This window comes from Balaenoptera physalus, assembly GCF_965194825.1.
Source record: "Balaenoptera physalus genome assembly, contig: SUPER_7_unloc_4, whole genome shotgun sequence".
NCBI classification, from domain to species: domain Eukaryota; kingdom Metazoa; phylum Chordata; class Mammalia; order Artiodactyla; family Balaenopteridae; genus Balaenoptera; species Balaenoptera physalus.
In genome coordinates, this window is record NW_028126531.1 from 495,243 (window position 1) to 508,721 (window position 13,479).

The following is a 13,479-nucleotide window of genomic DNA, read 5'->3' on the forward strand; positions in this document are numbered from 1 at the left end:
CAACATTGCAAATCAACTATAACCCAATAAAAATTAATTAAAAAAAAAGACACTCCTATCACCCAGGAAATCACAAGAGCTTCAGGAGCTCTGTGCCAGGCACTGGTGGCAGAGACCAATATATATTTTCCATTATCTCACAGAATCATATTGGAAGGTGATTCCTTGCATGCCCAAGCCTGATTTTCTAGGTCAAGATGAGACTCACATTTCAGTCATAAGTCCCCCTGCAAATGAAGCAGAAATCAGGACCCACCATGATCTCCATTGATTCTAGTTGTCTAAATTAGGGACCTCCATGCTCCTCAGGTGCCCTAGTCGTTCACACTGAGGACTGTCATGCCCCAGTGACAATATCATAAAGGGTGAAGAGACTGTAATAAAAGCAACAGTAGATGCTAGAGACATGTTCTTGAACATGTACATTCATGACAGTATAGCCAAATAAATATTTCACATATTAAGAAAAATTAACCAGCTAGTGATTAAAAAGTACAATCCCTAAGTGAATACCCAATTCCACCTGCCAAAAGGGATGTCCAATGATGTCATAGGGGATTTCCTATAAGACTCAAAGTGCCCTCTCTATAAGGTACAGGCAAGACTCGAAGCTCCAGGGTCTGGAGAGGGTAGGGTAGGAGGGGGAAGGCAAGGTGTATTCTGAAAAAGAGAATATGTGTAGAACACACTAGGGATATCAGAAAAGGCTACTGTAGATGACTTTAACCCAGGCCTTGGTCCTCCAGTCCCAGTGTCTACTCTAAAGATGAGAACCTAAGCTCACCTAACCCATTTCTGACTTCTGGGTGTTCCACACATGTTTCTAAACTCTGGAGAATGGAGACTGTCTATTTTGGGCAGAGTGAGAAGAAATGTGGTCAAGACAATATACAAAAGATTTAGAGAAAATGAGGACATGCTTAATTTTTGGATTTGAATATACTGCATTGGTCCGTCAAAATGTGTGTGTGTGTACAGTTTTTGCGAAGCTTTTCTAACTTCAGAAGTATAAAATGTTACTAACACAAAACATATCATTTAGAGGTTAAATTACTTATCTTTTTGTTATACTTGGTTTTGTAAATTTGAAATAATCATCATTAGTTTGAATTTTTGTGTTAATTATTCTGAGTGAAGTCGGCAAAGGTGGATGGAAACTATAACAAATTAAATATTCAAAATTAAATAAGTATAAAAAAAATTCTATTTCTGGGTTGATGAAAGTAAAAAACTTATTATATGGGAAAAGTGGTGTTCATATTTGCAACAATGTGGATGAATCTAGAGGACATCATGCTAAGTGAAAGCCAGACAGAGAAAGGAAAATACTGCCTATTATCAATTATATACAGAATCTACACAGAAAAAAGTCAAACTCATAGAAACAGAGGAGTGTTTGCCAAGGGCTAGGGTTGGGGGAAATAAGGAGAGGGTGGCAACAGGGTACAAACTTTGTATGAGATGAAAGTCTTAGGATCTAATGTACAACATGGTGACCAGAGTTGATAATACTGTATTGTATAACTGAAATTTGCTGAGAAAGTATTGATACAACTTAAATGTAAATATGCGAGATGAAAAAACGATGGAATTGTGAACAAAGGAGATTCTGAGAGTTAAAATCGTTGGGAAACAGCCAAAATCCTGGGAGAATTTCAGAGCTTCAAAGGCTATGAAAATGGTGGGTTCCAGCCGAGATCCCCAAGAGATCTGAGGAACCAGGAAAAATGTGATTTCCAGGTGGAATGGATAGAAAATTGACTAAGGTCTAGAAGACCCATGAGGGTCGAGGGATAGAGCTGTGGGGCGGATGGTGGGGAGGGGCCGTGGTCCAGCCTCCTCCTCTATTACTCCCTCCCCAACCCTCAGGAGCCCTTTGTGACCAGACCACAGCTCTATTATGTAGGCCTAGGACATCAGTCCCCAAGTACACATCCTGTGCTCAGTTGCCTGAAGCCAGCAATGTGATTCAGATGATGGAGGATCCTCTCTTTTCTCTGAAAAGCACTTTTGATACTTGGCTGTACTCCAGTCGCACTTCCTGGGCGAGTGCCACCATCCTTGGCTTTCTGTGTGGACTGGGGCTCTATTTCCTGTTACTCTCCTACCCCCAGAATAATCTATCTTCACCACCTCCTAGGAAACATGGAAACATCACGAAGGTAAGGAACCCTTGGGCCAGACCCACAAGCACATGCTTCTCCCTTCTTTTCTATTATTATTTCCACTTTTCTGAATCACCTACAGAGACTCCTGAAATGGGAAAGAATTGTTGATTTCCAGTTTTTCCAGATTTTCCTTATCGTAAGGATAGGAGTGATGACTTCTGGAAACTGCTTCTCTTAATGTTAACATCTTATATAACCATAGTACAGTTGTTAATACTAAGAAATTAACATTGGTACTACACTACTAAGTAAACTGCAGACTTCATTCTACTTTCACCAAGTCTTTCCATTAATGTCCTTTGTCTGTTCCAGATCCAAATAAGAATAACATGTTGCATTTAGTTACCTATCTGCCTAGTCATCCTCAATCTGTGAGAGCTTCTCAGTCTTTTCTTGACTTTCATGACTTTTTCAAGTTTGAATATCTCTCATTTTGCTTTTTTCTGATATTTTCTCATGATTAGACTTGGGTTATGGGTTTGGGGGAAGCATAGTACAGAGGTGAATGCTTTTCTTATGCATCATATCAGAGGGTACATGATTTCAAGATGACTTATAATTGAGGATGTTATCAGGACCACTAGACTTAGGTGGTACCTGCCAGGTTTATTCACTGTAAAGTTATTCTTTTTCTCTCTCAAATCTCTGTTAGCTAGAAACCCAACACTAAACCCAATACATGATCAAAATAAAACTCCACTTCTTGGAGGCAGGAATATCTAAATATCTTTATATATTATTTGTAATTTTTCTGTAATTTATTTTTCTGGTCAATGATTTATTTATATAAGTATGGACTCATGGACATTTATTTTATTCTTTGGTTTATAATCTGGTATTTGGTTGTTTGTTTTGTTGCTCAATTTGTTAAAATTGTCTAGTTTAATCTCTGGGCTTATAATTCATTCAGTCTGTGTCTGTTTTAAGTAAATGAATGTCAAGTTGCTGTTTCTCCCTGCAGGTGCCTGTCACTCTCTAGAGTTCCTGTTGGTTGCTTGTGCTGCAACCTCAGTTTTAGGAAGGGTTTGAAAAAAGTCATTAATTTCCAACAACACTCTTTCCAGCTCTCTACATCTCTGAAGTCAATTGTAAAATGTTGATATCTGCCTTTCCTGCCTATCAGGAACACCTTTCCATTTATTCAGAAAAATGTTTCAGAAAAATACCTGGTAAAACATGATCTAAGAACTCACATGAAAATCATGGATGTATAATTACAATATAATTTTTGACTCATTGGTTCTATGTGCTTTGAAGTCTTTTCATCCAGGCTGGTGACATTGAAGAAAATAAAAATGGAGAGATTATTTCTTAGTTTCATTTCCATTCTCTCTCTTTGCATCACTTCCATTTGTCCCTCACTTGATGGAACCTATTACACACATGAGGACCACGACTCTTGGCTTGTTTTACACCCACCTTATCAATCATGCTTTTTTGCCTTACAGCAATATGCTCACTCCCTGCTTTGTCCACAGTGGAGAACATAGTAAATTTTCTAAAACAGAAAGCTCACATTACTCCCATAAAGCACAGAAAACAAGCAGGGGGAATGTTCATGTAACATCCCCATCAAGCAGCCCTCGCAGAGAGGTATAACAGTAAATATCAATGGCGAGAAAAAGTGAAGGCTTTTCAAATGGCCACACCTCCCAGGATCTTAGAAAGAAATGCGACGTGCATTTAGGACTCGAAGAGGTTTAAAGGTCAATACAGGTCAGAGAGAGTAGACCTAAAACCATCTTATAGATTTGAGCAATTACCTGAGGAAAAAACCCATTTCCTAATATACCTGACAGATGCTGAGGAAGTAGTAGGGAAATGTACCATCTTGTATGATAAAACACAATAAAAACGTATTCTGACAGGAGACCAATGACATTTAAATTGTAAAAAGCTGTTTTCATCTTTCTCTCCAGACAACATTAATTAGAAAGAGATCCATACCTATGGAGGGTATTATCCAAATGAACTGGATAATCCGCAGATCACTTGAATTAATAAAAAAAAAAAAACTTTTGTTTGTTGAGGGCTCAAATTATTTGTCAAAAAACAGAAAACTTAAGTTTCTCAATTGAATATTATCACAACATTAAATGATGATTCCAGAATCACTAAAATTGGAAAGGGAAGCAAAAAGTGTACTGTATATTAATGGCCTTCCTATTGTATCTTCAGCTTCTGCTGAAATAAGTAATGATTCAATACGAGAGAAAGGGAATCTTTCAAAATCCCCAAGAGATCTGAGGAACCAGGAAAAATGTGATTTCCAGGTGGAATGAATAGAAAATTGACTAAGGTCTAGAAGACCCATGAGGGTGGAGGGATAGAGCTGTGGGGCGGATGGTGGGGAGGGGCCGTGGTCCAGCCTCCTCCTCTATTACTCCCTCCTCCACCCTCAAGAGCCCTTTGTGACCAGACCACAGCTCTATGATGTAGGCCTAGGACTTCAGTCCCCAAGTACACATCCTGTGCTCAGTTGCCTGAAGCCAGCAATGTGATTCAGATGATGGAGGATCCTCTCTTTTCTCTGAAAAGCACTTTTGATACTTGGCTGTACTCCAGTCGCACTTCCTGGGCGAGTGCCACCATCCTTGGCTTTCTGTGTGGACTGGGGCTCTATTTCCTGTTACTCTCCTACCCCCAGAATAATCTATCTTCACCACCTCCTAGGAAACATGGAAACATCACGAAGGTAAGGAACCCTTGGGCCAGACCCACAAGCACATGCTTCTCCCTTCTTTTCTATTATTATTTCCACTTTTCTGAATCACCTACAGAGACTCCTGAAATGGGAAAGAATTGTTGATTTCCAGTTTTTCCAGATTTTCCTTATCGTAAGGATAGGAGTGATGACTTCTGGAAACTGCTTCTCTTAATGTTAACATCTTATATAACCATAGTACAGTTGTTAATACTAAGAAATTAACATTGGTACTACACTACTAAGTAAACTGCAGACTTCATTCTACTTTCACCAAGTCTTTCCATTAATGTCCTTTGTCTGTTCCAGATCCAAATAAGAATAACATGTTGCATTTAGTTACCTATCTGCCTAGTCATCCTCAATCTGTGAGAGCTTCTCAGTCTTTTCTTGATTTTCATGACTTTTTCAAGTTTGAATATCTCTCATTTTGCTTTTTTCTGATATTTTCTCATGATTAGACTTGGGTTATGGGTTTGGGGGAAGCATAGTACAGAGGTGAATGCTTTTCTTATGCATCATATCAGAGGGTACATGATTTCAAGATGACTTATAATTGAGGATGTTATCAGGACCACTAGACTTAGGTGGTACCTGCCAGGTTTATTCACTGTAAAGTTATTCTTTTTCTCTCTCAAATCTCTGTTAGCTAGAAACCCAACACTAAACCCAATACATGATCAAAATAAAACTCCACTTCTTGGAGGCAGGAATATCTAAATATCTTTATATATTATTTGTAATTTTTCTGTAATTTATTTTTCTGGTCAATGATTTATTTATATAAGTATGGACTCATGGACATTTATTTTATTCTTTGGTTTATAATCTGGTATTTGGTTGTTTGTTTTGTTGCTCAATTTGTTAAAATTGTCTAGTTTAATCTCTGGGCTTATAATTCATTCAGTCTGTGTCTGTTTTAAGTAAATGAATGTCAAGTTGCTGTTTCTCCCTGCAGGTGCCTGTCACTCTCTAGAGTTCCTGTTGGTTGCTTGTGCTGCAACCTCAGTTTTAGGAAGGGTTTGAAAAAAGTCATTAATTTCCAACAACACTCTTTCCAGCTCTCTACATCTCTGAAGTCAATTGTAAAATGTTGATATCTGCCTTTCCTGCCTATCAGGAACACCTTTCCATTTATTCAGAAAAATGTTTCAGAAAAATACCTGGTAAAACATGATCTAAGAACTCACATGAAAATCATGGATGTATAATTACAATATAATTTTTGACTCATTGGTTCTATGTGCTTTGAAGTCTTTTCATCCAGACTGATAACATTAAAGAAAATAAAAATGGAGAGATTATTTCTTAGTTTCATTTCCATTCTCTCTCTTTGCATCACTTCCATTTGTCCCTCACTTGATGGAACCTATTACGCACATGAGGACCAGGACTCTTGGCTTGTTTTACACCCACCTTGTCAATCATGCTTTTTTGCCTTACAGCAATATGCTCACTCCCTGCTTTGTCCACAGTGGAGAACATAGTAAATTATCTAAAACAGAAAGCTCACATTACTCCCATAAAGCACAGAAAACAAGCAGGGGGAATGTTCATGTAACATCCCCATCAAGCAGCCCTCGCAGAGAGGTATAACAGTAAATATCAATGGCGAGAAAAAGTGAAGGCTTTTCAAATGGCCACACCTCCCAGGATCTTAGAAAGAAATGCAACGTGCATTTAGGACTCGAAGAGGTTTAAAGGTCAAAACAGGTCAGAGAGAGTAGACCTAAAACCATCTTACAGATTTGAGCAATTACCTGAGGAAAAAACCCATTTCCTAATATACCTGACAGATGCTGAGGAAGTAGTAGGGAAATGTACCATTTTGTATGATAAAACACAATAAAAACGTATTCTGACAGGAGACCAATGACATTTAAATTGTGAAAAGCTGTTTTCATCTTTCTCTCCAGACAACATTAATTAGAAAGAGATCCATACCTATGGAGGGTATTATCCAAATGAACTGGATAATCCGCAGATCACTTGAATTAATAAAAAAAAAAAAAACTTTTGTTTGTTGAGGGCTCAAATTATTTGTCAAAAAACAGAAAACTTAAGTTTCTCAATTGAATATTATCACAACATTAAATGATGATTCCAGAATCACTAAAATTGGAAAGGGAAGCAAAAAGTGTACTGTATATTAATGGCCTTCCTATTGTATCTTCAGCTTCTGCTGAAATAAGTAATGATTCAATACGAGAGAAAGGGAATCTTTCAAAATCCCCAAGAGATCTGAGGAACCAGGAAAAATGTGATTTCCAGGTGGAATGAATAGAAAATTGACTAAGGTCTAGAAGACCCATGAGGGTGGAGGGATAGAGCTGTGGGGCGGATGGTGGGGAGGGGCCGTGGTCCAGCCTCCTCCTCTATTACTCCCTCCTCCACCCTCAAGAGCCCTTTGTGACCAGACCACAGCTCTATGATGTAGGCCTAGGACTTCAGTCCCCAAGTACACATCCTGTGCTCAGTTGCCTGAAGCCAGCAATGTGATTCAGATGATGGAGAATCCTCTCTTTTCTCTGAAAAGCACTTTTGATACTTGGCTGTACTCCAGTCGCACTTCCTGGGCGAGTGCCACCATCCTTGGCTTTCTGTGTGGACTGGGGCTCTATTTCCTGTTACTCTCCTACCTCCAGAATAATCTATCTTCACCACCTCCTAGGAAACATGGAAACATCACGAAGGTAAAGAACCCTTGGGCCAGACCCACAAGCACATGCTTCTCCCTTCTTTTCTATTATTATTTCCACTTTTCTGAATCAACTTCAGAGACTCCTGAAATGGGAAAGAATAGGACATCTACTCCTAAGAATAGGACATCATCCCTCTAAGGGCAAGCCAGCCTGGGCAGGGGATAGAGTGAACACTAGGATTTGTATCCAAAGATCTCAGACCAGTTGTCCAGGTGTGGTAGAGGGCTCCAGGGCAAGTCTCACACACAGTGACCGGAGGTCGAGGACTGGATACTGAGTTCAGTCTCAGCCAGAGGACAGGCCCATGAGCAATGGATCACCAGCTGTGAACACGTGTCTCGGATGAGGGCTGATCTGCTGGCAGTGCTGAGGCCCTGAGAGCCTCAGAGCGGGGGTTGGAGTGGCCCTGGCCTCGGGAAGCAGAGACCCACCTGTTGGAGCTCAGATGAACCCGTAGTTCAGAGAATGTGTGTGTTTCTTGAGCAGAGGAACAGTGACAAAAGAAATCCAGGGTGAATCTCACATTGAAAATCCTTCTTTATGTTCTTCAGAGAAGGAAAACAGAAAATATTTTTATCCTCTTTAAAAATGAGTGAAAGGAAAGAAAAACCACAGAGCTCTGTTAGTTAAATGTAAAAAGTCATATTATGTATGAACACTGAGTGTCTGATGCTTGTCTAGAGAGGGGAGAGTGAGAATTGGGTCCCAGGTCCTCGTTTTTTCTGTCTCTCAGCATCAGACGGAGTGGAGGGGGAAACACAAGGTTAAGATGAAAAACAGAGCTTTGAAAGGTAAGTTGTGCCATTCAGCCCTGTGTGCCCCGAGGGTTAGGCCCCATCTCTCCCAGCCCTGAGGGCCCACTCCACAGGCTCCGAGGAGGCCAGTGGCAGGGCCTGTGCCTCAAGAAACAGAACCCTCAGGGAGGTTCCTGGGAAGGAGGGCAGAACCCAGATACTTCCCAGATTCCATGTGCACAACGAAGCAGTAAGGGGCCCGGAAAAGGGTGTGGCCCAGCAGGGGTGTGTGGCCTACAGTGGACCAATAGCGCCTGGATTGGGAGGCGGGACCTCCAGGTCCGACCGTGGACAAGTTGTTTAACTTTGCTCAGATTCCTCTGTGATGTGACCCCTGCCCATTGTCCCCCACAGGGAGGATGGGAGGGCAGCAAGGGGTAATGGATATGGAAGTACTTTGTAAATGATAAACCCTTTCATGAGCTTCGCCATCACTGTCAGGGATCATGTGGCCCTGGACGCTGGTGCTTGGGCTCCAATCTCCCAATGGTGTCCCCTTAAAGGGACACAGCACTCAGCCTCCTGTAAGACCCCCTAAGCCCTTGCCTTCACCACCATGACCCAGTCTGCTGTTTTCCAGTTTTCAGAGATTGCCTGCAAGAGCTGGAAGAGGTTCGGGCCCTGACTTCACTTCTACAAAGGTAAAGAACCTTCCCCTTCTCTCCTGGGTTCTTCTTCCACCCAAAGCCTATGGTGTGACACCTGGGCTGCAGGCAGCCTGGGGCTGAGCTGGGAGGGGGAGCGCTGAGGGTGGGGTATGGCCAAAGCCCTGGGGTGAGGGACAGCAGGAGCACTGTGAAGTCAGCATGGGGGCTGTGGAGGGCTGTGGGCCACAGGTGCCCACCCCTGCCTGGCCTGCCCAGCCCTCCTGGCCCTGGGGGCTCCTGGCTGCAGCTTGTGCCTCATGTCTCCTGAAGCCACCTGGGGAGGCTCCCTGACAAGGGCAGCTCTCATCAGCTCTCCTATCAAGACCCCCCTGGTGAAGTGTGCAGAGCAGCGTCTGCTGGAGCCCACCAGCCCTGCAGGGAACCTTCAGAAAAGGCTGTTCCTGCCACGTGCCCATCAGCTGCCCTGGCTCCTCTGACCCAGGGCTCTTTACCTGTGGCCTCCACCCTGTCAAAAGAACCTCAAGACCAATCCAACTTGAAGAGAATCACCCTTGGCACTGTTGCAAAGAGCTCACCTCCAGGTAACTCTTTTTTGGCATCTACCATCGCAGCCATCTTGAGTCTTGGCCTTGCATGCTATCCCATTTTGTTCCTGTCCTTCTGGTGGAAGACTACCAAGGCCTTGTTCTTCCCCACCTCATCACAGAGTGAGTCCCGGCAAGAACACCTGTCCCACCAGCCACCAGGGGCCCCATTCCAGGAAGAGCCCACAGACAAGCAGGTAGAGACTGGTAGCCCCTCACTTGTCAACCCTGAAGTCCAGAAGCTGCTGGAGATTCTAATCACCAAGAAAGTAGAACTAAAGATTCATAAGGGGAAAGAAAAGGATGGGTCATTCTCGGAACAAATGAGCTCAGACTACCACCTGAACACTTTAGGGAATGTGTGGAAATCACTGGGTGCTGAGCAGGACAACACAACCCCTCAATCTTTCTGGAACAGGAAAGACAAAACAGAGCAGCTACCCGGTCCTCGGCAGCTCTTACACTCCGAGGTCTTGAGGGACCACTTGGAACTGACATACACCCACCTCTACTGTGGTCACCCCTCTCTGCACAGCGAGTCCCTGGTGCCTACTAGGAGCTCTACTCAACAGCAGGCACCCTTTGTTTTATTCAGTGGAGTTTCTAATGGCTTTCCAGTTTCAATTCAACCTAGAATACCTTTAGGTCCTTCCCAGGCCGCAGTCTTGCCCTGCCCAGGGGTCCCACCCCAGCCTTTCACTCAAACCTTGCCTCTGTGCCAGTCCTCACCTCTGGCTCAGATCCAGGCCCAGCCCTACCTCCCATCTTCTCTCCCATTCAGACCACCTTATTCTCCACCCCAGATGAGTACCTGTGGACTAGATTGTCCTACATTTCAGAACAAGACACCATATTTTATCCCAACTGAAACTCAATGTCTGAAATGCCCCTTGTTGCAGAAGCAACTGAAAAGTGGGAAGCCTTCATCCTCTGTGGTCAAAAGATCTCAGAAAGGCTTTAGCCAACTCAATCTCAACCTTCCCCAAGAGAGGGGGCGCTCTCAGGCCCAAAGGTCAGTTTCTATTCATCATGAGGACTTAATTGGCCCTGATCTCCAGAAGCAACATCTTCAAAAGAGGCTCATCAAAGATCAAACCAAGAGGGGCCTGTGCCTCAGTATCCACCTGTCTCTGTCTCTGGAATTGAGTTCCTCTCAGTGCCAATTTTTAAGGACTTATCAGGCACAGGGCAAGCAGGGACCCTGGCAGCCCTCTGCTTTTACAGGCAAAAGGAGACTGGACCCACAGAAGATAAGGTCCAGGCACCCTAGGAGATCCCATAGGAAGGGTCAAATGCAATTTCAACCAGGGAAGGATTTCTGCAAGGGTCTAAGGCCATGTCTGAGGAGGATCTCAAAAGCTTCCTCCGGGGCCAGGCTCCCAGGGAAGTTTCTGCAAAGAAACTCTGAAAAGGAGTCAGAAAGATACCTGATGAGGCCCTTGATGAGTGACTCTGGAAACTCTTTACCCAGTAGCCCAGAGAAGAAACATCTAGAAAAAATCTTGAAAGCCCATTTGAGCACAAAGTCGACGCAGATTAATCAAGGTTTGATCCCTGTGATTGTGCGTCAATCCTGGCTTGCTGCCAACTGTGTTTTTTCTAAGCCCCACCCTCACGAGGAAATCAGAAATCTAGCACCCTTGAAGTCTTGGAAACCCTGTGTAAACTCCTCCCGTATGCTTTCCTTCCTCAGTCCAAGCATTCAGCAGATGCTGGAAGCACATATTATAAGGTGGCGGGTAAGGCACAGGTGGGGCCTACCCAAACAGGCCTTTGAGCCCATAAATCTCAAGCCATGTGGGGCTCAACCCTTGTCCTCTCCAAGGTCCACCTTTTCCCCCTCTGCCACCTGGCAATCTGGGGCACACTCAAAAGCCAACTTTGCTAATAAGTTCTTGGGAAAACCTCAGCCCCATCAGGGAATGAAAGTGATAACAAAAGCAACAGTTCCCACCCTGGTGAGTCCCCTCCCTGTTCCCTCACCTGAGCATACAGAAATCCAGAGGGCCCTGGGAAAGACTTCACCTGCTGACAGGTATGGGCCCTCAGAGGCCCCTCTGACTGGACAGGAGGGCAGACTGCCTTATCAGATGCCCACAGTCAACCTCATGGGCAGAAGCTGGGAGAATGGGACTGTCTTGGGGTTTCCAGCCGCTAGCAAAACCCTGTCACTACCAACAAAGTCAGTTGCCCAACATCCAAAGGAGCCATGCCTTAAAACACAGGTGGCTCAAGGCCGTGCCACTGGTGAGCTCCTTCAAGACTCTCACACTGATGTGCTCCTTCCTGCAGACATCTTGGCTTCTCATAGGTCTCTTTCCAGTTCCCAGAGGGAACATGCTAGTGAGGACGCGCCAGCTTTCCAGGTGGTGCCATATGACCTCAACGTGAGTGAACAGAGCAGCCAGGGGCAGCAGAAATTCAGAAAACCAAAACTTAAGGACTCATTTAAGAGCCAGAGTGAGATGTCTGTCCCAACTGAGGAGTGGAGGGGCTTTAAGAGGCTCCAACCTGGAAAGCATGAAGAAATGAGGAGCAGCCAGGGACAAGAGGAACCCAGAAAACCAAAAATTAGGGACCCGTGTAAGGGCCAGTTTGCCTCAGCTGATGAGGGGGTGGTCTGTGAGAGGCTCGAACTAGAAGAGGATGAAGAAATGAACAGCCAGAGCAAGATGTCTGCCCCAACTGAGGAGTGGAGGGACTTTAAGGGGCCCCAACCAAAAGAGCATGAAGAAATGAAGGGCCAGAGGGAGGTGCTCGCATCAGCTGAGGAGTGGAGGGGTTTCACGAAGCCCCAACCAGGACAGCATGAAGAAACAAGAAGCCAGAGCGAGACGCTTGCCCCAGCTGAGGAGTGCAGGAGCGTTAGGAGACTGCAACCAGGAGAACATGAAGAAACGAGAAGCAACCAGGGACAACAGGAACCCTGGAAAGCAAAGGTTAGGGACCCGTGTAAGGGCCAGTTTGCCTCAACTGATGATGGGGAGGTCTGTGAGAGGCTCAAACCAGAAGAGGATGAAGAAATGAACAGCCAGAGCAAGATGTTTGCCCCAACTGATGAGAGGGAGGACGATTGGAGGCCCAAACCGGGAGAGTATGAAGAAAGGTCTTCAGGACTAAAGGCTTCTCAAGCAAGTGGGATGAGCCACGCTTCTCAGGTCAGGGAAAGAGGAGAGTCCCTTGGGAGCAAACACCCCCAGCTCTCGCCAGAGAAGAGAGAGCTTTCACCAGAAAGCCAAAAATGGACAAGGCACTTTCTGCAGTATCTTAGGCACTTTCTGCAGTATCTTAGCCACAATAAAAAAGGCAAAGGAACAGAAAAATCCCTTCAAAAAGGCAAGCCTGTATCAGCCACTGCTCACCACCAGGAACCAATCAAAGGCAAATCTGTTGTAGAGAGCAGGGCTATTGATCCTCGGGCGATTGGAACAGCTGTTGGACAGGTCCTAGTAGACAAACTGGGGCTTCACCAAGGACTCTGTGCCTCAGAGTTAAATCAGCACCCAGAACAGCTCCAGGCCCCAGCAGAGGGGCATTCGCACTACCACAGGGTTCTCTCCTCTTCAGAACAGAGAAGAGTGTTGAAAGATACAGCCTACAGTCACCAAGCCACCCCCAAGGACCACAGCTACCTTAACAACAGCAGGCATACCAGAGGCAGAGGCGACAAGTTGGCCTTCCCACCCAGGGAACTGGAGTCCCCAGTCAGACCCTGCCAGCGTAGACCAAGGGTGGCAGGTGACTCAGGCCACCTGCGCCATCATCCAACATGTCCTCAAAAATGTGTTCCCTCTGGTCAACCAGAGTGTGCTTCTCATGCCTCTCCTGGTAGGAAAGCAGTGCAAGGAAAAGTGCAGGTCATGCAAAGAAAACCTGTTTCTTCTCATGTTAACACATTGTCTATGTGTTAATGGCTTCT

At 44.6% G+C, this 13,479-nt stretch overlaps 1 protein-coding gene across 1 annotated transcript; it reads left to right on the forward strand.

The window, feature by feature from the left end:
• Positions 1-6,785: 6,785 nt before the first annotated feature.
• On the forward strand, positions 6,786-13,471 carry LOC309665299 (spermatogenesis-associated protein 31E1-like; the record flags this gene model as incomplete). Its single annotated transcript, XM_082478937.1, has 3 exons — positions 6,786-8,365; positions 8,949-9,009; positions 9,286-13,471. The coding sequence occupies exons 1-3, from the start codon at positions 8,344-8,346 to the stop codon at positions 13,469-13,471; spliced, it is 4,269 nt and encodes a 1,422-aa protein (XP_082335063.1). The 5' UTR covers positions 6,786-8,343.
• Positions 13,472-13,479: the final 8 nt, after the last annotated feature.